This window comes from Mustela nivalis (genome assembly GCF_964662115.1).
Source record: "Mustela nivalis genome assembly, chromosome: 10".
Taxonomy (NCBI): domain Eukaryota; kingdom Metazoa; phylum Chordata; class Mammalia; order Carnivora; family Mustelidae; genus Mustela; species Mustela nivalis.
In genome coordinates, this window is record NC_139029.1 from 39,164,153 (window position 1) to 39,189,188 (window position 25,036).

A 25,036-nucleotide genomic window follows, 5' to 3' on the forward strand; every position below is an offset into this window, starting at 1 on the left:
AAAAAGGTATATACAAATGTAATTAAAACCAAACTTAATTACTTTGAAATTAGGAAACATATTCCTAAATAGATGATTTTTTAAAAAACCTAGAGATTATCTAAAAAGTAGGGGCACCTGGGTGGCTCAGTCATTAAGCAACTGCCTTTGGCTCTACTCATGATTCTAGGGTCCAGGAGGAATCCCCTGCTCCGCAGGAAGCCTGCTTCTCCCTCTGTAGCTTCCACTGCATGTGTTCCCTCTCTCTCGCTGTATCTCTCTCTGTCAAATATATAAATAAAATCTTTATAGAAAATTAAAAGTAGCAAAAAGGAGAATACTTTATATCAATATCTATGGAATCCAGCTAAACCTGAACTCAAGAGAAAATACATGCTTTAAATTTTTTCAATATTAAAGATAAGAAAGGGACTCAGTACTCATTTTCAAAAGTTTTTTTTTTAAGGCAAACCAAAAGAACCTAGGAAAAAAGAATATAAAAGCTGAAAAGAATGAAGAAGTCAAAACATAAGAGAAAGGATAATTACATCCAAAAGATGGCTCTTTAAAAAGATTTATAAACTATATAAAATTCAATAAAACGAAACATGAGTGGGGGCAAAAATACATAAGATTTGGAATGAGAAAGTAACACAACTACAACCCCAGAGGATTTTAAAAGAATAATGCAAATCTATCATGAGTTTAGAAAGTGGGCAACAAACTGGGCAACAAAAAAACCCCAATTTCCAAAGATGGAATTAACCCCAATTTGGAATTAACCCCAATTTCCAAAGATGACATGTCTTCAGATAAGATGTCAAAACTTCCTCTGACCCTATACATTAAGTGAAACTACAGTGTTATCCATGTTTTCCTTCAATAAAACAATGTGAAAATCTGGGGGTATATTTGAAGTAAAATTATTCCATAGCAGAAGGAGGTACTGAGATGCAATGTCTGGTTAAGATGGGATACAAAGGAACAATACCACTCAGCGAACCCTATATACCTTAAAGTCAAATAAAATAAAGATGGTAAGAACATATATTTTCTATTATTCATTTGTTTAAAAATATTTATTGACTACCTGTACATTTTTGATAAAAATACTTCTACCAACAACCTTAAGGAAATACAGTTTTCCTCTGGGGATAAACTAAACAAGGAAATTCTCACTAGAGAAAACAATTAAGAGGTTTAAGATTTTTAAGACCATTAAGTTACTTACAACTGCAAACTCATCTCTGTCAAGCATTCCATCATGATCAATGTCACTCAACTCCCAAACCTTAAAAACAGAAGAATTGACAAAGATTAATGCTCTTTCATTTCATGTGGTACCTATAAACACCAAATACTTAAATCGGGGGGAAAGTTTTATCTAAACATTAAAATATCTATTCTCAGAGAAATCTCACTTTTGCTGAACATTTCATTAAATCATTATTACATTCTACATTAACATTATTGGAAAAAGTAGTAATTCTTAAAACAAGTATTTTTAAATAAAAATTCCTTACAAAAATTTAAAGAAAATATTTGTTTCTTTCAAATAAGAAAACAATTATGTACACAGCACTTTAAACAGCTACAATGCTTTTTCACAAATATCTCTCAGTACTCCATGTGGCACTATCAACCAGCTTTTAGACATGAGGAATATGATTTAGTTAGGATCACACAACCATTATTAGGTTATAGAATCAGTATTCAACATAAAGATTTCCAACTAAGTCCATTATTGTTTTCCATACAGAATCTCTAATTGACCAAAAGATATATCCAGTGAATATTAATTATGAACCAGCTAATGTCCAGGGCTTACAAGGGAAAAATAAATCTAAAAGGACCTAGTAGATTTGGTTTAAATGCAGAGTAAATTCCATACCTTAGATCAGCTATAAAACTATGTCATATCCTTGAAAATAAGATATTTAAGTCATTCAACAAAATTTTACTTGGGACAGGAAGATAAAGTAACAGACTGGAATAGAGATAAACAAGTGTCTGGTCATTAAGTGCCTTGCAGGGATTTGGACTTAACCCTAAATGCATTAGGAAGCTACTAAGAGAGTTAGTTCCAAGTAAAAAAAAATAATAATAATAACAGGATTATATTTATAGTTTAGAAATCTCATACTGATCACACAGCAGAGAAATGATTAATGAGAAACAATACTAGGAAATGGCTTTTAAATTTTTATTGAGCACCTAATCTATAACACTGATCCAGTAGTACTACTACTGATGATATGGTGGTAAAGTCATGATCACCATCAGCATCACAGTAGCTAGCATCAAAGACTATGCACCAAGCACTGTACTGAATATATACATTATCACATTTAATCCTTACAACCCTATAAAGTGGCAATTGTGCTCATCTGAAATATAAAAAATTGATACATGGTTTTCTGATGATTCACCCAAGGTCACACACCTAAGAAATGGTGCAGACAGGATTTGACCCCATGTACTCTGACCAAGAAAGGGATTAAAGAAATGGCTGGAGGGTTAATGAGAGCAGATGAGGTTTGAAGTACAAAGAGACCTAGAGAGAAATCAGTATGGAAATAGTCCAAGAGTAGGGAAAGCCCAGCTGAAGTTGGTGATCATGAAATTACGATGATACCAATTTTATTAGACTCTCAGCAGTCCATATGCAACCACACAGAAGGCACATAATTAGCTTAACACAAAGCTGGATTTTCACCAGGTCAGAAGAAAGGTTAGAACATATGGCAAAGGGAGCCAAAGATATCAGCATCAAACTGTGGATTAAGTTGGTTGAGGAAAAATATTAATTTGAAAAATAGAGAAAGTAAAGGACTCTGAGACTTAAAGGTCTTTGACTTAAAGTCAAAGAATTAGTCTTCCAAGTACTTATGAAAGAGATCTAGAAAAATGAGAAGCTCTATTTAGAGAGTAGGACAAATGATTTCAGAGATGAAACTATTCCTTATGGCAAGGCCCCATGATACAGCTATGAAGTAGGTAGCAGATACAAAATAATGGTGGTCCCTAGAAATTAAATCAAGGAATTGGGAAGTCAGAGCATACAGTACAAAGGAAAAAGGACCTACTCAAAGGGCTTATATATGTAACTAATTCCAAGCACTTATACTTTAGAGGGAATGTCAAATAAAATTAATTGGCAATTATTTTATATATTAAATCAGAACACAAAAAACTCTGTAATAATATAATTTCAAAATAATGCCTAATTATTTTTTAACAATGAGCTACAAATGCTCTTGGTAGATACAAAAGTAAGATACATGAAGATTACATTTAGAATTTAATAATATCTTACTCTTCCAAGGATATCCACAGGTAACTTAGAGTTGAGCAACACTGGTTTCACTTTATCACCAGAGAGAAATCCATTCACCGGGCTTAAACTATCGAAAATTGCATCATATTTGGCCTTGTCTTCAGACTATAATATTAAAAAGATCACAAGTTAAATAGTGGTGATACGCATTTAACTCAAGTTATAAAAATCAAATCCTCAAAGAACAGGCAGGCAACATATCCTTAAAATTATTTAAAAAATAATTTTTGCAGGTGCCTGGGTAGCTCAGTCATTAAGTCTGCCTTCCGCTCAGGTCATGATCCCAGGGTCCTGAGATTAAGCCCCACATTGGGCTCCCTGCTCAGCAAGAGGCCCGCTTCTCCCTCTCCCATTCCCCGTTTGTGTTCCTTCTCTCTCTCTCTCTCTAATAACTAAAATCTTTTAAAAAAATTGCTTTCATCAAAAATTATTATAAATAACAATTTAAAAGTTACACAAGAGTCCAGTATCCCTTCCATTTCTTTCATAGCTCGAACACTGTCTGTTTTTCTACTGTGAGCTTCATGGAAAAATTTTAGAATGATAGGAAGGGCTATGAGAGGAGTATCTAGTCCAACCCTCTCACTTAAATCCATAGCAAGGAAATAACTTTGTGAGAACACACAAGCTAGTTAGTGATATTCTATGACTTTCTCAACATGGTATTAGTTACATTTCAAACTCAGATTTTAAAAAGAAAATAACCACCATAGGAATAAACATCAAGCTTCCCCCATTTTTCCCAAAGCAAGAATTCCTTTTCTTATTGATAACAGTACATTCCCTAAAATCCTGGGAAGTTACATGCATAACATAAAAAACTACTGTTCAGGGGTGCCTGGGTGGCTCAGTGGGTTAAGCCTCTGCCTTCGGCGCAGGACATAATCTCAGGGTACTGGGATTGAGCCCCACATCTGTCTCTCTGCTCAACAGGGAGCCTGCTTCTCCCCCTCTCTCTGCCTGCCTCTCTGCCTTCTTGTGATCTCTGTCAAATGAATGAATAAAATCTTAAAAACAAAACAAAACAAAAAAAAACTACTGTTCATGGAGCACCTGGGTGGCTCCATCTGTTGAGAGTCTGACTCTTGATTTCTGCTCAGGACATGATCTCAGGGCTGTGAGATCAAGCCCTCAAGTTGGGCTCCATACTCGGTGTGTGTGTGGGGGGGTCTGCTTGAGATTCTCTCCCTCTGTTCCTCCCCCTGCTTGTATGTGCGCTCTTTCTCTCTCCCTCTAAAATAAATAAAATCTTGGGGCGCCTGGGTGGCTCCGTGGTTTGGGCTGCTGCCTTCGGCTCGGGTCATGATCTCAGGGTCCTGGGATCGAGCCCCGCATCGGGCTCTCTGCTCCGCAGGAAGCCTGCTTCCCTCTTTCTCTCTCTCTCTCTCTGCCTGCCTCTCTGCCTACTTGTGATCTCTGTCTGTCAAATAAATAAATAAAATCTTTAAAAAAAAATAAAAAATAAAAAATAAAATAAAATAAAATAAATAAAATCTTAAAAAAAAATTATTGTTTATGATTTGCCCAAGGCCAGATCCCTATACTTTTTTATAATTAGCTAATTAATTAATTAATTAGTTGTGTTCACACAAGCATACACAAACATAAAAACCAAATGACTTTCTGACAAAACTGTACATATTTATTAAAGATCATCTGATTCTAATATTATTTAAAAATTACAATTTTAAAAATCTGATAACATAGTTATAACTAGTGTAATGTTTCCAAATAGATACAATGCAAAATACCCACTTCAGAAAATGATTTCATATAAAATTTTTAGTTTTAGAGCCATAAAGAAAATGATCTAGTTAACCACAATTTTTGAACAGGAAATAATACCAGTGAGGTAAACTACCTATTCATGAAATAGGATTATGACATAATCATTTTTAGTTTATACTATAACAGAAATGAGATTAAGCCATACTAATTGTCACAAAATGACAAAGATCTCTCGAAAGATTTCTTTTATCAGTATTTCCCTAGAGTAAAAATGAAAGTCTCATGCAGATTACAACAGATTTTGGAAATAGGGGACAAGGATTATGTGGGTAGGAAGCAAAGCAGTGGTAAGGAAAAAGTAGTTTAAAAGTTTACTCACTTTTACAGCCCATGGGAGCTCAGCGACAGAAGATCCACTGATTAGCAAAGGACTACTAGTATCATGCTAAAAAGGAAAATAGAGCACATGAAGAGCTGAAAACCTCACATCAATAAACAACAAAGAAAAAGTGGTCTTGGATTTAAATACATTCATACAAAATTTGGAATTCAAACCACACAGGACACTATTCTACATTGACTCTATTAGACTTTTATCTAAATACAAATGAAACAAAAACAAAGATATCTGAGTTAGCTGCATAAATGATATTAGAGCACTAACTGAAACATTTAAGTGTTATAGAAGAAATCTTATTACAACTGCTATCAAGATAAAGATACTGCAATGTAACGAAAATATTTGTGACCCTGTTAACTGATGACTTTTTCCCAACACTATTTAAGGAAAGCAAACCGGGACAAGAGCCCAACTTAAGATTTCTTAAGTTACAAGTACATGAACCTATTAACAGCATGCCCAAGTTGTTCTATTTATCTGCTTGTAGAGACAGATGGATATATTTGAAACATTTTTATAATAACATAGTTAGGAAACAAATCCCTAAATTAACCCTCTGATTCCATGCCTAAACTTACAAATGCAGAAATTTTCAAAACTGAAGTTAAATTCATAATACTGAGACCAAATACTTTTAAAAATACTGAATTTAGAAACAAGTAAGAGCCACAGCACTTGGGTGGCTCAATCTGTTAAATGTCTGCCTTCAGCTTAGGTCATCATCTCAGGGTCCTGGGATCAAGCCCTGTGTCAGGCTCCCCACTCAGCAGGGAATATGCTTCTCTCCCTCCAAATCATGCTCTCTCTCACTCTCTAAATAAATAAATAAAATCTAAAACAACAAAAAAAGTAAGAGCCATGAAACTTCTGAAAAGGGGTCAGGGTAGGGAGGACCAACCCTAACAGATGTAAAAACAAATTACCAAATATGATAATTAAAACAGTACAAGAAGAACATATGGATAAACAGATAAAAAAGAACAGAAAAATCCAAAAAGAAATCAAAATACAAGACTGAGGTGGCATTTCAAATCAGTAAGGAAAAGACTGGTTATTCAATAAACTGTATTAGGTCTATAAAGTAGCCATCTTGAAAAAACATAAATTTGAATCCATATTCAGACTTGATATCAAGACTAACATAAATGTGGGACACCTGAGTGGCTCAGTCGGTTAAGCATCTGCCTTTGACTCAGGTCATGATCCCAGGGTCCTGGGATGGAGTCCCACATCCAGCTCCATGCTCAGCAGGGAGCCTGCTTTTCCCTCTTCCTGTTGCTCCTTCTGCTTGTGCTCTTTTTCTGACAAACAAATAAATAAAATCTTAAAAAAAAAAAAAAAAAGACTAACATAAATGTGTAAAAAGAAATGATTAAAAAAAATTAGATCCTAGTAACACTTACATAAAGAACAATGACCTCCTTATGGGGGGGAAAAAAAAACACCACAATGTCAAAAGACAAATGACAAATTGTGGGGAAAAAATGTGTGTGTGTGTGTGTGTGTGTGTGTGTTAGAGTGTAGCCTCTAGAATTTAATTTTTAAAAAAGACTAATAACCTAAGAAAAAAAACAAAAGCTTTAAACAGACATTTCTACATAAAGGTAATATAAATGGCTCATAAGTGTGAGAAAAACTACTCAAATTCACTCTATAAAAATTAAAACTACACTTAATGTTCCATTTATCACCCCTCAAATTGACAAGGTTCAAAAAGTTTAACAGTATGTTAGCAAAAGTGCACTCAACCAACTGATGGACTGTGAATGAGTACAACCACTGTGGAAGGCAAATTGATATTATATATGAAAATTGCACAAATGAACAATCTTCTGAAACAGCAATTCTACTTCTGAAAATATGCGCATATATTTCTGTACATGCAAAATGACACAAAGCCAATGTTATTATTCATTGCAGCATTTAAAAAAATTTTAATAATAAAATATTAGGAATAAGCTAAAAACCTATCAATAGGAAGTTAAATTATGGTAGAGGGGAGTGTGGGGGTGATAGGTTAAACACATGATGGGGATTAAGGAGGGCACTTGCTGTAATGAGCACCTGTATAGTACGGTATGGAAGTGAGAATCACTATATTGTATACCTGAAATATTATGCTGCATGTTAATTAACTGGAATTTAAATTAAAACTTTAAAAATTTTATATAAATAGAAGCAACTATAAAAAAGAATAAAGATGCTTTTATGTAAAGATCTCTAAAACATATTACTAAAAGGGTACAGAATTGTATTTATTAATTATATACTACGATCATTTTAAAATGAGGAAGTGGGAATTTATATTTCTTTATATACACATATAATAAGTCTGGAAGGATATACAAGACACTAATAACAGCAGTAGCCATTAAGAAAGAAAATCAGGTAGCTGGGTAATAGCAGTTAAGGGAATTACTTTTAATATGGCAATTCTAATTTTTTTAAATTTTTAAATCATGTATTTTTTTAATTAAATAAAATTTAAATTTAAGATCATTTCTTACAAATCTTGGTGGAGGGACAGCCAGGTTCAAGCTACTCAGTGAAACCTCCAATCCATTCTGGGCACATGCCACAAGACGCAAAGCAACAAAGAATTCCTGAGAAAGAGAAGCATGAAGTTAAGTGCATTACCTATCCATCCATCCATCCATCCATCCACACAATTATAATATGAAAATATAAAACAATTCATAATTACTCCAAGATCTTTATATAGCAACAAATTAAAAGCACATTTGCCTGAAAACATTTGCTTTAAAATTAAGAAAAAAATCTATGTACAAAGATGTTCCTAACATTATAAATAGCAAAAAGTATTAATAAATGGGAAAATACTTAAATGAACTATGATACATACAGATAGTAGAAATTATACGGAATTAACACATGCTTCAAAAATATTTAAGTATCATTTAAATAAGGAAAAAGAGTCTGGAAAAAAGCCTAGAAGAAAATAACAACTGAATGTTATCAAAAGTCATCTCTGAATTTAAGATGATAAATTCTGAAAAACTGGGCCAATCACTGATGTGACTCAACCACTGCTATTCCAGGAAAGCTACAGAGAATACAGAGCTACTGTGCAGCGTCTAAAACAATTACACAACTGCCTGAATTCAAAATACGTGTAAATCTCTCCCAAAGGTCCTTGGATTTTTGGCATTTGAAGCCTCTAAATAAATGCAGAGATATTTCAGCTGAGTTAAAGTCAGGTATGGGAAAAACAAAACAAATACTTTTACTCCAGTTATAATCACTTACAACTTAGTATAGTTGTTGATGCAATCAACCCTTCACCACTTTGCTCAAACCACCTATACCCTTCTTTGTCTGCTTTCTACAATACCTTGCCTTCATTCACAAAATCTTGCAAAGATGGTTATTTCAAGATCTCCCCTTCCCTTTTCATTCACGTATATCCAAAGTTATTATACAATCTTATATTATACAAAGCTTATTATGCAAAGCTTTTATACAATCTGACTTCAACTCCCACCATTAGCCAGAGAAACCACTGTCTATGTCACAAATAACCTCTCAGCTACCAAACACAACAGCCTCAAAAAACCAAAGCAAACAAAAAACCCTGCCTCATCCTGCTTATTCTTTTGGCAGTCTGGACATGATATAACTCCCCAGAAACTCTCCCCCATCAACATAGCTTCGTAAAACTCTCCTACTTTTCCTCTGACCCTTCAAGTCTCTTCTCTTGCAGTCAATGCCTCCTCCAACCCCTAAGTGCTGGTATTATAGGGTGCCTAGGTGGCTCAGTCTGTTAAGCAACTGACTTCAGCACAGGTTGGGACTGAGCCCATGCCTCAGACTCCGTGTTCAGCAGGGAATCCGCTTCTCCTTCAGCCCCTCCCCCTTCATTTGCATGCTCACTTGCTCAGTGCATGCTCTCTCTCTCAAATAATTAAAATCTTAAAAATAAATAAATAAATAAATGCTGGGTATTCTAAGTACTCCAGCATCAACCTTCTCTCCTTTCTCATTCTATGAGAGATTCAATTACTCTTAAGTAATCAGGTCCACCCCCATAGTATGGACGTGTTCTGAAGTGAAATAGTCCTCCTACATTAAATTCTAGTTCTGCTACTTAAAGTTGTGAGGCCATGGGCAAGTTAAATAAAATTTTCCTGCAAAATTTTTCTAATACCTACCTTGCCATGTATTATGAGAAACAAAATAAAAACCATACTATAGAAAGAAAATACCTACTGTCATTTTGGCACACAGAAACTCAAAAAACCGGTTTCTTTCCTTTCTTTCATGTTAATTCAAAAATCTTTTTCTCCAATGCAAACATCAAAGTTTAACTGCAGACCCACAAATCCAGCCACCTGGATTTAACAAAAGACAACTCAAACTCAACATCCAAAGTCCAGGAATATCAGTGAAGAATTTATTATACTACAAACTCATGAAGTCAGGGACTACATCACATTCACCTCTGCATTTCCAAAGCCTGATTCAAAATAGGTACTCAGGGTGCCTAGGTAGCTCAGTTGATTGAGCAACTGCCTTCGGCTTGGGCCACGATCCTGGAACTCCGGGATCGAGTCCCGCATTGGGCTCCCAGCTCCACGGGGAGTCAGCTTCTCTCTCTGACCTTGCCTCTCATGCTCTCTCTCACTGTCTCTCTCTCAAATAAATAAATAAATAAACAAAACAGGTACTCAACAAATATTTGCTGACTGAATGCACACGACCTTGGCTGCTCATATTAAGTTAGTTTTCCTATGTCTCCAATGGACCAACTGGCCCTCCTGCCCAGGGGTTCCAATCTACAAGCTAACCCTAGAATCTTAATTTAAATTTAATGAATCTTAATTAAATTTAATCTTAATCTTAATCTAATTAAAAGACTGGATATTCTGACCCTCTCATCTAAATTTCCCATCACTTTTTTAAGTATGATGCTGCTTCAGCTATCCCATATGGGGGAATTAACTTTGAGTAGCAGTGCTTAGCCAATGTATCAGCATGCATCAAGCTTTGAATTCAATCCTGTGGACCTCTGAAACAAACTGAATGAACTTCAAAGTACACTGATGGTGTTCAATACCCATAATCGTTTCACGTATTTCTAGCCTAGGGTATACTTATGGCATATAAACCATTTTTTGATGTATATGCCAAGTAAGACCTAGACCATAACACTCACAAGTAAGTATACTGTACAGGTAAGAAACTGAGTATGTTGAAAAAGGTAATGGTATTAGAAAGTATAGTCTTTGAGGAGTGCTTAAGACATCAGAGTAGGGCCTTCATGAATGGAATTAGTGCTTTAAGGGTCCAGAAAGATCCCTCGCCACTTCAGCCTTGTAAGGATACAACAAGAAGTTTGCGACCAAGAAGACAGTCCTCACCCAAACATATTAGCAGCCTGATCTTGTATTTTCAGCCTCCAGAAATGTGAGCAATAAATTTCTGCTATTTATAAGCCATCCAGTCTGTATTATGCTGTCAGAGAACCCCCAACAGACTAAGACATTCCAGGAGAACAATGTCACCAAATGATCACTAACTAAACTTTGGGAATCACTTACTTTAATGTCTACTGAATTGGAAATATTTTCCACTATATTGCTGTAACACTTGCCCTTGAAAACCCTAATGTTTTCAATTGTAAATTGAATTCAATTGGTAAAAAAAACAATTCCTAGTTTAAAATTAGAAAAAAAATCTTGGTTTTTATTCTGAAGCACTCAAAAAATTTCTCATATGTATCTCTGAATCTTACTTGTTTGTTCAGGATTCCTTTGCCATTTGTGTCAGCTAAATCCCAAATCTGAAATTCAGGGGAAAAAAAAGTCAATGTATATTTTAAACAAAAAAGCGTCTTAGAGATAATAAATTAAATCCCTGTAATATACAATTTCATTCTTTTTGGTCCTCAGATTTAAGAATCATAGAATTAAAAGTGGGAAGAAACCACAGTTATTTAGTGCAACCCTACACAAAGATACTAAAACCCAGTGAGATACTTACTCAAGAACATTTAAGGCATCAAGGAAAGAAGTGAAACCCAGGTTCTAGCTTCTAAGTCCAATGTCTTTTTCATTAAGACAGGTTCTAACTCCAAATCTAATGTTCTTTCTACTAGAACCTACTAACTTGATTTTAGACCCATATTAAGATGATCTTCTTATAGTTCATGTTTATTTGTGATTATAAATTATAAATTTATAATAAATAGTATTAATATCATGTATAAGGATTCACCAGGAGAGGGACTTCCCACTTCTTTTTACCCTTTTCTAAGCCTCTTATCCCCAACTCTATTCACCACAAATTAAACACAGTTAGAGACAGTTGTTATAGAGGAAGCAGAGATAGAGCCAACTCTGAGGGGGTGGCAAGGTTCCCAGGCTGCACTGTTTTTCCCCACAGTACCCAAATGTACTATTACTTCCTCATTTTATCTCACTAAAAAGTAATTCATTTTCTAAAAATCTGAAAAACACCTTACTTTTCACAAAAGGGTAAATCACAGCACCACAAATTCCCTCCATTGCATTACTATAATTGCTTCAATGATTCAATTCTTACTTCTAAGTTTCTTGATGTTATCATTCTAAATTTGCATCCAATTTATTTATACCACTACATAAATATTCATTATAATCTAGTTGAAATGAAAAAACACTACCTTTCCAAGAATCAGGTCTGGAAGCCCTGATCTTTTCAGAAAAACAGCAGCATCAGAAGCCAATACCCTTCCAGTATTGCCTGTATCAACCTGAAAAGATACAAACTGTAAGTTGACAAAAACCACAAAGACAAAATTATCGTCATTTACCTGCCTTCCTCCCTGTGACTTAGGAACTGGCTTTTTCAAAAAGGGAACAGGAATCTTTTGACTAACAAAAGCCAAGAAATATATGGAGAACCACATGAGTAGAATACCATCTCAACAGCACTGGTCATTTACAGTTTTTTTAAATCACTCCCATTATACAAATGGGAAAACTGAAGCTCAGAGGAAGTATACCAAAATTAGTGGAGTCACAATATTAACATTTATCTTCTAATTCCAAGTCTTCTATAGGTGCCATTTAAATTCTAATAAACTTGGAGCACCTGAGGGCTCAGACAGTTAAGCGTCTGCCCTCAACTCAGGTCCTGGAATCAAGCCCCACATTGGACTCTGCTCAGCGGGGCATCTGCTTCGCCCTCTCCCTCTGTCCCTCCTCCTACTCATGCTCTCTCTCTCAAATAAATTTAAAAATAAATAAATACATAAATAAATTCTAATGAGCTTAATAGAAGGAAAAGCTTAATAAAAGGAAAAGGGCCTAATTTCCTGGAAAGGTCTTTTGACAGAGGAGAATAGCTGTATATGTTATCTGTTTTTTTTTCAAACATCTTTAAATCATTAACTTCTGCTTTTATACTTATTCTTAGACACTGCAACAATTAAAAAAAAAAAATCAAAGTAGTATCAGCTCAAAAACCAACAGTGATTCCATAATAAACTTAAGGAAATGTTTTTAAAATTCTTAAGTTCCTAAAGTGCATTAACAGAAACACATCATTTTAATTTATAGGGATTTTCCTTTAAAACAGAAAACAGCTCAAAAAATGACTGTCACTTCCATAAAGATTTCCTAAAGTAAAACTGTTTGTTAAAAATGAAAAGTCAATTTTAAAAAGTCATGGGAAAAGTAACACGATTCAAGGATATTTGTGAGCTAGCTGTTTTCCAGTTTAGTTAAAAGATTAAGTTTGTTGTAAACATTCACAAAGCATTCCAGACAGGCCAATCCCAGCGAAGACAGAGAAGAGAAATCCTTTCTTTTGAGTGCTGGAACACGGGATAAATCTGGCACTCAGGAGGAAAAAAAAAAAAAAAAAGCCCAATCCAATTTGGAGTAACCAGGAAGTACAAAAAGGGTAGAGAAACCTGCCTCTAAAAATCTCCAGAACATGGGATGCCTGGGTGGCTCAGTGGTTTAAGCCTCTGCCTTCGGCTCTGGTCATGATCCCAAGGTCCTGGGATCGAGCCCCACATGGGCTCTCTGCTCAGTGGGGAGCCTGCTCCCCCCACCACCGCCCCTCTACCTATTTGTGATCTCTGTCAAATAAATAAATAACATCTTTAAAAAAAAAAAAAATCTCCAGAACTCCTTCTTCTTTGTCTACCCCCTGACTGGGGGGTTAGGATGGGGGACATCTATCCCTAGCATGACCTAAACAGAATGACCATCAAGGGAAACAATGATCAAACTCTTATGCAATATTTATGTATCATATTCCAATTTTACTATCTTCCATTCTTTTGGTTACTATAATAAATTTAAATAGCCACTTAGTCTTTGTCATGTACAGGAATTTCTGTTGTACTCTGACACTTGCCCAAAGGCTCTGCTGTAAGCTACAGGTTAGAATCTGTGTCTTCATCAAAGACAAAAAAAGACAGTTTCAGACCCTTGTGGAAAGAACTATTCCACATAAACTGAATTATTAACACTTCAAAACACAGACTTTTGGAAAAAGGCTTCTGAGCTGACATCACTTTAGACAACTCTCAGACTGGTGAACTAAGTCAGAATATCCAGAACTATGGAGTCTAGAAGTAGTTTTATTATTTCATGAAAGCAGACTCTTGACCCAAGATTCAGGGGAAGAAGAATTAATTACACAGGACTGAATACACACTGTTGAGGAATATTTAATTATGGTTACTAACTTGGAATTCTATTGGCATTATTTTTAATATTCTGTTTTCTAATGGATATGTAGAAAAGCCCTTTTTATCTCCTTATGTTATCTTTGGCCCTCAAATTAGTAGGTTCTGCTTTTGTAAAGTGAATGAAATAGCTTTCGATGGGATCTGATTTTCACTGACTTCAGACCTCAAAAACAAATCTTTCAGTGCAATGTCCTTATTTTTATAGCAATATAGTTATTAACAGGTTAAATAATTTTTTCTCCTTTTTATCAGGATACAGTTGAGTAAATAAACTGCACAAAATAAAGCCTATTTGAGAATAGTTATCTTTTATTCGAAAGAAAAAGCTGCTATTAAGGAAAAAGGACTGACTTATGCAGAGACAATGTCTAGAAAACCCTCTCAAGAAAACTGGCCTGCAACCTGGTCTATAGGGTCCCAGTCTCAGTGACAGTAAACCAAGGTTACTTAGCAGGCTAGGAACCTTAGCAGATATGGGAATCCTCAAGATGAGATAAATTCATTCAAATTCGTATGTACTGCAGACGAAAAATGGGAGGAAGAATTTCTAAGGTTTGGGTCCTAGTCTCAAGATAGAGAAAAAATACCAAAGGCTTTAAAAAGTACAATCCAAGAATTCTTTAGAAATTTCACGTAGAAATTAATTCTCCAGGCTCTGAAGCTGTTGTATAGTTGAGTGTATGTCTGTAGATTTGCAAGTCATACCCAAGGAGACTTATAATGGTTCATTAATAAACCTGCTGTAATTATGTAAATAGTCAGGTCAAACTATAGCCTTTTCTGTGATCATGATCACAGATAAGGAGACTGTTAGGAAAAACGATCCAGTATTTGGAAATGCTCAAATGAGACTGTCTACACCCTCAACAGATTTGATGTATGACCCCCTCACTGACTTTTTATTCACTAGGCTCTTTTACACTAGGAGGAAAAGAAGTTAAATTTTAGAAACTGACAGCAATGCAATGATTCCTGTCCATATCAATAAATGAACTTTGTCTAGTGGAAAATATAAATCTCTACAACTCATATTCTCATTTTTACATATTACTGTTCTTCCAGTAATTAGTTGAAGTAAATAAAATCCTTGACACATGTTCATTTCATATTTATATGAAAATCACAGTTTTAACTTTGTAAAAATTAAACTTAAAACATCTTTTTTTTAATAAATTTTATTTATATATTTAAGACAGTGAGGATGCACGCAAGAAAAGGAGTGTAAGGTGGGGAAGGGAAATGGGGGAAGGAGAAGAAAAAGCAGATTCCACTTTGAATACAGAGTCCCACGAGGTGGGGTGGGGGGAGAGCTCGATCTCACAAGCCTGAGATCATGACCTGAGTCAAAATCAAGAGTCAGCTGATTAACCAACTGAGCCCCCAGGCGCCCCTAAACTTTAATAAGTCTTAAAAACAACAGAAAAGCCATTCTTATTCGGCGTAAAATTAATTTGGATATTTATATCTAGATTAATATATCTAATGTTATATGGATTTTATAATTTATCTAATGATATACATTATACAGATAGACATTTAAGACAATTAAATGTTTGGGCTTAATTGTCTCTTCCCTTCATTCTTCTGATAGCTTGTCAAAAAGAATTAAGAATTCTTAATTCAAAAAAGAATTAAGCTCATGTGGTTAAGTATCTGCCTTCGGCTCAGGTCATGAACCCCAGATCCTGGGATCGAGTCCCAATCAGGCTTCTTGCTCAGTAGGGAGCCTACTTCTACCTCTGCCTGCCATTCTCCCTGCTTATGCTCTCTCCCTCTCTCCCTCTGACAAATAAATAAATAAAATCTTTAAAACACACACACACACACATAAGCAGTGAAAGTAGGAGGCTAAAGCACAAGAAACTGAAAACAAGACACATCAAATGTGTTCAGATGGGTAGTAATCTGCAAACACACCATCAAGATTTGAAAGTATTTTTATAGTTAATCTAGGACAACAAAGATACAAAAATCTTACCTGTCTGTAGTATTTTTCATATACAGGATTCCCACTTGATAACTAAAATAAATAAATAATTCAAAATTAAGTGCTATTCAATAATCTGTATTGGTATATTTACATTCTTTCAACAGATATTGAAAAAACAAAGATAAGTAAGAGTAAAATATACTTGATTTTGAAAAACAAAGATGAATAAGAATAAAATATACTTGGCTTAGTTTCTTTTGAGGGAGAAGGGAAAGTGAAAAAAGGCAGTTATATGGATTATTAAGAATCAAGTAGACAAAACAAGAATTTTAAAATTATTTTTGATATCAAAACTTCTTTTCCTCATCCAAAATTTTACCAACAAATGAGGGGTGAAATGTTTTGGTTAAAAAAGGTCCAAAGCTTTCAGCATGCATCTTCTACACAAGTATCCAAGGTCCCTATGAACACAATTCAAAAACATTTCAATAAAATAATCTAGTGAATACATAAACTGATATACAAAAAGATGGTATTTATATGATCAGACCTTAAACACTTGTAGGCAAGGAGTGCCATTCAATTCATACCATGGTTCAGAGTTCCCTGGTCAGCTAATAAACAGATTTACTATCTCATCTGAAAGGCAGCTTAGGAGTTTCAATGTCTGAAGGCTCAGGTTCACCAGACCACAAATATTTAAGAGTGTTCTGGAACCAGGAAGGGAGTCCAAGAAGGCTCCACAGAAGTGACACCAGTGCAGGAATTTGAAATACGGCGGGGAAGGGGAGAGGGTGATTCTATATGGAGTAAGAGTATGCACAAAGTTTGCAATCAACAGAAATCTCAGTTACATTTGAAGAGCAGTAAGTCATTCTGAATGGTGACAGGAATTGGAGATAAGATTTTGAAGTTTCATAGAAGACAACATAAGAAGGGATTCACATACCTTGGAAAAAGTAAAGAAAATGAGAATGGACAAAGGGGACAGATTCAAAACTTATTAATATAGTATTAGGTCTAGGTGATTACTTGTGAACAAGGAAAATAAGATGGAAGGTAGAAGGCTACTTAGGAAATAATTTTAATGGACCCAGTAGAGGGGACCTGAACACCAGCAATGGCAGAAAAGAAGGGTATGATCTGAATAAATATTTGTAAGATAGATCTGACAGGACTCATTAACTAGATGAGCGGGCAAAAGAGGCTTAGATTGAAATACAAAGATAAACAGGAAAAAACATTCAAACATCAAGGTGGGGCCCACAGCCTTAATGGGTATAAAACTGGATTCAAGAATCAACATTCAGGACACCTGGATGGCTCAGTGCATTAAGCATCCACTTGTGGCCCAGGTCATGATCTCAGGGTCCCATCACTGAGCCCTGAACTGGGCTCCCTGTTCAGCGGCAGGTCTGCTTTGCCCCCTCCTTGTGCCCTCCTCTCCCCCAACCCCCAATTCATCCTCTCTCTTTCTCTCTCAAATAAATAATCTTTTTAAAAAAGATTTTATTTATTTGACAGAGAGAGAGAGAACAAGCAGGAGGAATGGCAGGCAGAGGGAGAGGGAGAAGCAGGCTCCTGCTGAGCAAGAAGAAGATCTCGATCCCAGGACCCTGGGATCATGACCTGGGCTGAAGACAACTGCTTAACCAACTGAGCCACCTATGCACCCCTAAATAAATAATTTTTTTTTTTAAATCAACATTAATTGAATACCAACTTTGAGAACACCTTATGCTACTAATACTTGAGAGCCACATAGTATCATTCCAATTTGCAAATAAAGAAACCTAGCATAAACCATAGTATCCTTGTGAGCCACATAGTATCATTCCAATTTGCAAATAAGGAAGCCTAATGTGAAGGTTAATTTTATGTGTCATTTTGGCTAAGCTAACCCAGTTGTTGGTCAAACACCCATCTAGATGTTACTCTAAAGGTAATTTTTAAATGTCATTAATATTTTTAACAGTAGAATGAGTAAAATAATGTGGGTGGGCCTCATCCAATCAGTTGAAGGGCTTAAGAGAAAAGCCTAAAGTACCCTGAGGAAGAAGGAATTTTGCCTCCAGAAAGCCTTTAGATTCAGAAGCAACATCAACTCTTCCCTGGGTCCCCAGTCTAGCCTGCTGGCCTACCCTACAGATTTAGGATTTGCCATCACCCACAATCACATAAGCCAATTTCTTAAAATCAGTCAATCAGCATATTTGAATATGTGTCTATCCTGTTGGTCCTGTTTCTCTGGAAAACCCTCATACACCTAAACTCACAGAGGTTACTTACCCAAGCTGTTAAATGTCAAAGCCCAGAGTTAAACGCAGGTTTATCCCACTCCAAGTTCCACACTCTTTTACAATGCTGCTTTCCACATGCCTGGGTTTGCTCAGGAGAGTCTTACTTCATAATCTGTTGTCCCAGCATACCATTCAGCTTACCATTTGTCTCAGAATTTGCATTTCCTTAAATGAACTATTATTATTAGTCACTATATTAAAATAAACCACAATGGATTTAGTATACCTCTACTGTATATATCTAACTTCTGGCCAAAGTATCAACTAGTAGTGTAAGTGCTATCCACTTGAACAGGGATGAAATCTGAAAGAGAACTAGTAATAATTCCATCTTGCTTTTCCTGTTTCTTCACAGATATAGTATCACACCTTCTTTTCAACAAGAGCATGCAGAGACTCACTGAAAAGTATCCTCAGACACAAGCAACTTTAGACAGCTAACTCCTTATAACCTTGTGAGGTAGTGGAAAAGGTATTTGACACTGGTACTGCAGTGAAATGAAATTACAGAAAGCCTACAATTTGCAGCATCTGAATTTAGTGGAACATGTAAAATAATCATAATTAGGGACAACTTTCATGATAAGATTTGTCTATATAAAAATATTTGTCAAAAAGAATAGCTTAATAGAGACAAAAATAAAAAACCCTGTAAAAATACTGGGGCTGACAAATTTATAATTTTCAGTAACAAAAAAATAAGAATTAAGACTATTCTCCACATATCAAATTTTTTCCTGAGATAACCAGATACATCACAACAGAGTTTATTAGCAATTAAAAATATTACTGGTTACAGAAAATAAACTCTAAAGGTTAACAACTACAAACCCTAATATGTAACTCTGAAAACAACAATTTCATGAAAAAATTTAAACTAGTTAAACTATACTGAAAAATAATTACATTGTTCAGTAAAGTATCAGTGATACCATATCAGAGACAGGTGTGGCTAAGAAACTGCTAGAAAATGCGATTCCAAAAATAATTATTCTGGATGCATTTTTTAATATTGTGATAATCAATATAAAGATTTAACTTTGGGGATCTGGGTGGCTCAGTTGGTTAAGCAACTGCCTTCAGCTCAGGTCATGATCCCAGGGTCCTGGAATTGAGCCCCACATCAGGCTCCCTGCTCAGCAAGGAGCCTGCTTCTCCCTCTCCCTCAGCCTGCTGCTCCCCTTGCTTATGCATGCGCTCTCTCTCTCTGTTAAATAAATAAAATTCTTTAAAAAAAGACTTAATTTTATTATAATATAGTAAAAATGTTTTACTAAATTTCATTTTTGAAAATTGTGTTTGACTAGAACTACTATACTGATCTACCAATGTAATCATTTTGATGCCCAGAAAAATGTACTTCAAAAAACCTCCAGGGTTGGGAGAAGGGGGTGGGGTTATGGACACTGGGGAGGGTATGTGCTTTGGTGAGTGCTGTGAAGTGTGTAAATCTGGTGATTCACAGACCTGTACTCCTGGGGATAAAAATATATGTTTATAAAAAATAAAAAATTATTAAAAAAAAAAAACCTCCAGAATTTTAAATATTTCTAAGTGTCCCTTTCATTCTCAAAAATGTCCGGGTTGAGTGAAAAACTACATACCCATCCTACTTTCAGAGAAGAGTGAAGATACTTTGCTAGAGGAAGCAAATATCATCAATAATGAAGAGGTAATTTTTAAAGATAATTCAACTGAATTTTTAGGACCCGGTGGGAAGGGAGGAGGAGGGGGGAAATCTCATACACAGGAAAGAAATTCTGAGCTCCAAACTGTACTTTATTAATCATCACAATACAGACTCATTGGTTACTACATAAACACATTTGAGAAGGCATTAGCTTAGTGTTCTAAAGTACACCCTGTGCTGATTAGTATACTAATAGGATACAGCTAAGTTAGAATGGAAAAAGCCATCCAAATTGCCAATTCACTCAAGGAAAAAAAAAAAAAAAAAAAAGTGTTTCAGCTTGTCTCAGTAAAAATATTTTTTCCTGAAATATGATCATTTTAGATCAAAAAGAAATCACAGATACATAACACTAACAATGAATGCAGAGAGAAAAAAATTTGAAAGGCATAGCTAAAATGGTAATGTGATTATCTCTGAATAATGGGATTATAAATTACTTTTACATTCTTCATTATACTACTCTATTCTCTGAAAATTTTTTATAAAAATCATTTCCTATTTTTTTTTAAAGATTTTATTTATTCATTTGAGAGAAAGAGCACAAGCATGGGGAGAGCAGAGGGAAAGGGAGAAGCAGGCACCCCGCTGAGCAGGGAGCCCCACACTGGGCTTGATCCCAGGACCTGGAGATAATGACCTGAGTCGAAGCCAAGTGCTTAACCATCTGAGCCACCCAGGTGCCCCAAGCATTTCCTATTTTTTATAATTAAAATAAAACAATAAAGCTATTTTCAATTTGAGGAAAAACACAAAAATCCCAAAATTTGAAGTCAGTATTCAAAATCACCTACGAATTTTTAGCATCTAAATTATTTCTAAAGGAAAACTTTTAAAGTTGTCAAAATAAAAATCTGACCTTTTAAAATTCTAACATTATTTAAAAGCAAATATAATAAATTCTTACTAGTGCCACAAAGTAAAATATTCATAAGCAGTAAAAATTCCTTCTAAAGAGTCAGTAGCTATTTATTACTACTCTGAAAAAATGTTAAGTGTTTATAAATAATAAATATTAGAAAGCAAACAGTTTTGTAAAAAAAAAAAAAAAAAAAAAAACACCTCAAGTTTTGGTATCAAATGGGCCTAGATTCAAAGTCCATTCCACTGCTTCTTAGATGATCTTGAACAACTTATTGACCTCTTTATAAAGCCTATCTCCTGGTTAAGCACCAGACTTCAGCTCAGGTCATATCTCAGGTTCCTGGAATCAAGCCCCACATCAGGCCACATGGAATTCACTACTCAGCAAGGAATCTGCTTGCCCCCCTGCCTTTCCTCCTGCTCCTGGATGCACGCTCTCTCTCTCTCTCTCTCTAATAAATAAAAAATAAAATAAAAATCCTGTCTCCTTATCTTGAAGTGCTAATAATATCTATTTCTCATAAGTCTTGTATGAATTAAATTAATTGAAATAAATAGATGGCTACTTGTTTCCTAATACCCTTTCTTCTCTTCTTTCAGAATAATACCCCTAAGCTTTACCTGGACATGTGGACACCTAGCTAAAGCTCCATTTCCCAGCCTCTCTTACAATCCCAGTTCTCCTCAATGGAATAAGAAAGAAAATAATGTGTCCAACTCCAGGTTCATGCACCTACAGGAAAGGAAAATGTTTTCTACCTCCTAGCCCTCCCAGTTTTTTCAGAATGCAGAATGCAGATATGGTAGCAGAATATGGAGCGGCTGTCCAGACTGAAAGATGGAAAACATGGTTGAGAATAAAAGAATGACAAGTGAAAAAGGGCCTATGTCCCAGACGCTATCATGAAGATGCCATATCAGCCCTATACCACTAACCCTACCTGGACAGTTACTTAAGGGAGATAAATTCTCTCTTGTTTAAGCCACTGTGATTTTTTTTTTAAAGATTTTATTTATTTATTTGACAGAGAGAGATCACAAGCAGGCAGAGAGGCAGGCAGAGAGAGAGAGAGAGAGGGAAGCAGGCTCCCTGCTGAGCAGAGAGCCCGATGTGGGACTTGATCCCAGGACCCCAAGATCATGACCTGAGCCGAAGGCAGCGGCTTAACCCACTGAGCCACCCAGGCACCCCAAGCCACTGTGATTTTGGCTTGAACCAATATCCTAATTAATGCGACAAAGAAAAAAAAAAGGAGCTGTTATTTTTACTACAAAAAAATCATTTAAAGTGTAATAAACTTCAGTGAGAAAAAAGTTATTACAAAAGAACTGCATACTGGGGCACCTGGGTGGCTCAGTAGGTTAAGCCTCTGCCTTCAGCTCAGGTCATGATCCCAGGGTCCTGGGATCAAGCCCCGCATCGGGCTCTCTACTAGGCAGGGAGCCTGCTTCCCCCTCTCCCTCTCTCTCTGCCTCTGCCTACTTGTGATCTCTGCCTGTCAAATAAATAAATAAAATATTAAAAAAAAAAAAAAAGAACTGCATACTATACCATCCTAAGGCAGGCTGCATTATAATTCTCAACATTTATTCTCCTCTTATCAAAGTATTAATATCTCTGCCTGTTGTCATGTGACTTGTGCCTCTCTGTGGCAAAAGTGCCTCTCTGTGGCAAGTACAACTCTACTGTTGGCTTAGCCATGTGACATATACTGCCCAGTGAAATAGGAGAAACTTCCAGTTCCAAGTAGGAGTTTTAAGAGCTACTGTGTGTTTCCCAACTTTGCTTTCTATTGTGTGTTTCCCAACTCTTGCTCCTTTCTCTCTACCAAGAGAACAGTATGTCACATATAGGGGGTGGGTGCTCTTTCAGCCTGGATTCTAAAATGAAAAAGAATCATAGGGTAGAACCATAGGTGATTACTAGGGAATCTACAATGTGAGCAATAATTAAACTTTTGTTATTGTAAGCCACTGATGGGGATTTAGGTTATTTCTTATTCCAAAATAATCTAGCAAAACATATAGGTAACCTAATAACAAAGAATACCAGGTAATAAAAGGGGGGTGGGGGAGAAAGTCCTGGTAGGAAATTCACAGGTTAGTAAATAAATGTCAAGAACTGCTTCATATGGAATTTTCAGTTTCATTTTTGGGGGGTTTTGTGGAGGGTAGACGCTGTATCATAGGACTTCGAGAGACTATGATTCTATAATGCACAAAAGGAACGGAAACTTTAGTGTTAGGCTTATTGTAAATGGTTATAGTACAATGTGGGGGGGAAAGGTAAAAATAAAGAAATAACCTCTAAAACATGACGCTTATCTTTTTTCTGTTAATCACAAGGTCATATAATAAAGAATAACCAGTGAATAACATGATAAAAAATAACCGGTATATAAATTAACAAAACAAAGAGGTGAGTTGGTATGTATACAAAGGAGTAACATGAAAAATCCCTGTGATGGAATTTTATCTTAACTGTTTTTATGAATCCTGATAAAATCACTTATGTATAGAACTACATACACACATACACACACACACACACACACACACACAAATATCTATAAAACTGATGACATTGAATAAGGTCTGTGAATTCTGCTAATGTTGTTTCCCAGTTTTGCTATTATACTATAGTTACATGAGGTATTACAATTAGGGACAACTGGGTAAAGAGTATATGCCACCTCTCTATGGTACTTTTTGCAACTTCCCATGAAAAGGGGGTGTTGAGGACCATTACGAAGTAGAGAGGTAGAAATTCAGACAGGAAGAACACTGTGTATAAAGGCAAGCAGGTATAGAAGTCTAGGTAATGAAAAGGAGACAACGGAATAGATTTTATTTTTCCAAATAAACCACCCAAAACCTTGTTTTGCTCTCCTAAAATTTTAAGAAAATGAGTAATAATTCAGTACTAGCAGCCATTAAAAAAATAAGAGTGTTACAAAAAAATAAGTGTCATAATGCACATAATTTTCCAGGTATTGCCATACAAGTATTTTTGACATATTAACACACAAAAATTCAGCTACTTAGAATACAGCCTTCTAATACTCCATTTTAAAGAGAACCGAGGAACCAGAAGGGGAACTACCCCTGACACACTTTCAACTACTCCATCACAACCACAACCACCACCTCCTGTAAAAAGGAACAGCAGTTCCAAAGACCAAAGTAATAAATGAATACAACCAGAAAAGCCTATGCATTTATACACATAAATTTATTCAATGTGACTGGCTTGCAAAACCTCTACAGTCTTGTGATGTTTAAAACAGACTTGTTGAAGAGCATGTGGTTTGACCTAGCTAGTGTGAAAAGGGAAAGAGCTGGATCCTGATTTGAACAATTCAAATGTGAGAAGACATTTTGGGAACAATTAAGGAATATGAAACGTGAACTAGGTATCAGATAATATTGTGGAGTTATTAAATTTATTAGATATAAAAAAACAGACTTGTGTATTTCACAATACAAAGGAAAAAAGGATAAAAACGAATAGTAAATGGAAGAATGGGAAAAAAAAAAAAAAAAAGGAGCAATCCAAACTGACAGAGAACACTTTGGCAACCTAAAGACAGCTGAAGAGTCAAAAGAATGTCAATAATAAAGAAACTTTAGAAAGGAAAACAACCCTGAGGATGAGTAGAGGATGCAGAAAAGCTAGTCATGTGAGCAGTCCTCACCTTTAAAGCTGACAAGGAGCTCAAGTAAACTAAGCAGCCAGCTGGGCAGTTCACTTAAAGAATACAAGTATTAACCCTCAGCTCTAGGAGTCCAAACTCATTTAATAATAAATATATACTAGAGGTCTTCTAGGAACAGAGCAACAGGTTTAGGTATCTGGGTTTACAAAAATCATATACGGCTCCTGCCCCCAAAACAGCTTATATTTTATTTAAAGTTGCAATGTTCCATTCTGCAAACGTGCTAATAGCTCATGTTTGTCCCATAACATAGCATTATAAATTGGTAACATAGCAAGCCAAAACCCAAGAATACTCCAAGAACAGTATTGTAAAAGAAATTTTCAAAATCTAGATCTAATAATATATTTGCTTTGGAGATGATCAGAAATGAAAGGTAAAAGTACTT

The 25,036-nt window shown here is 35.5% G+C and overlaps 1 protein-coding gene across 3 annotated transcripts in view; it reads right to left on the reverse strand.

Annotated features, from left to right (window-relative positions):
• The window catches only part of EPS15 (epidermal growth factor receptor pathway substrate 15), a 143,996-nt gene that overhangs the window by 96,262 nt on the left and 22,698 nt on the right, over positions 1-25,036 (reverse strand). For all 3 annotated transcript variants that reach the window (XM_082688403.1, XM_082688404.1, XM_082688402.1), the window contains exons 2-8: positions 16,127-16,168; positions 12,106-12,195; positions 11,197-11,244; positions 7,952-8,047; positions 5,424-5,489; positions 3,296-3,421; positions 1,211-1,270 (exon numbers count right to left, since the gene is read on the reverse strand). In XM_082688403.1, coding sequence (XP_082544529.1) covers positions 1,211-1,270; positions 3,296-3,421; positions 5,424-5,489; positions 7,952-8,047; positions 11,197-11,244; positions 12,106-12,195; positions 16,127-16,168 — 528 coding nt within the window. The remainder of the gene's footprint in view (positions 1-1,210; positions 1,271-3,295; positions 3,422-5,423; positions 5,490-7,951; positions 8,048-11,196; positions 11,245-12,105; positions 12,196-16,126; positions 16,169-25,036) is intronic.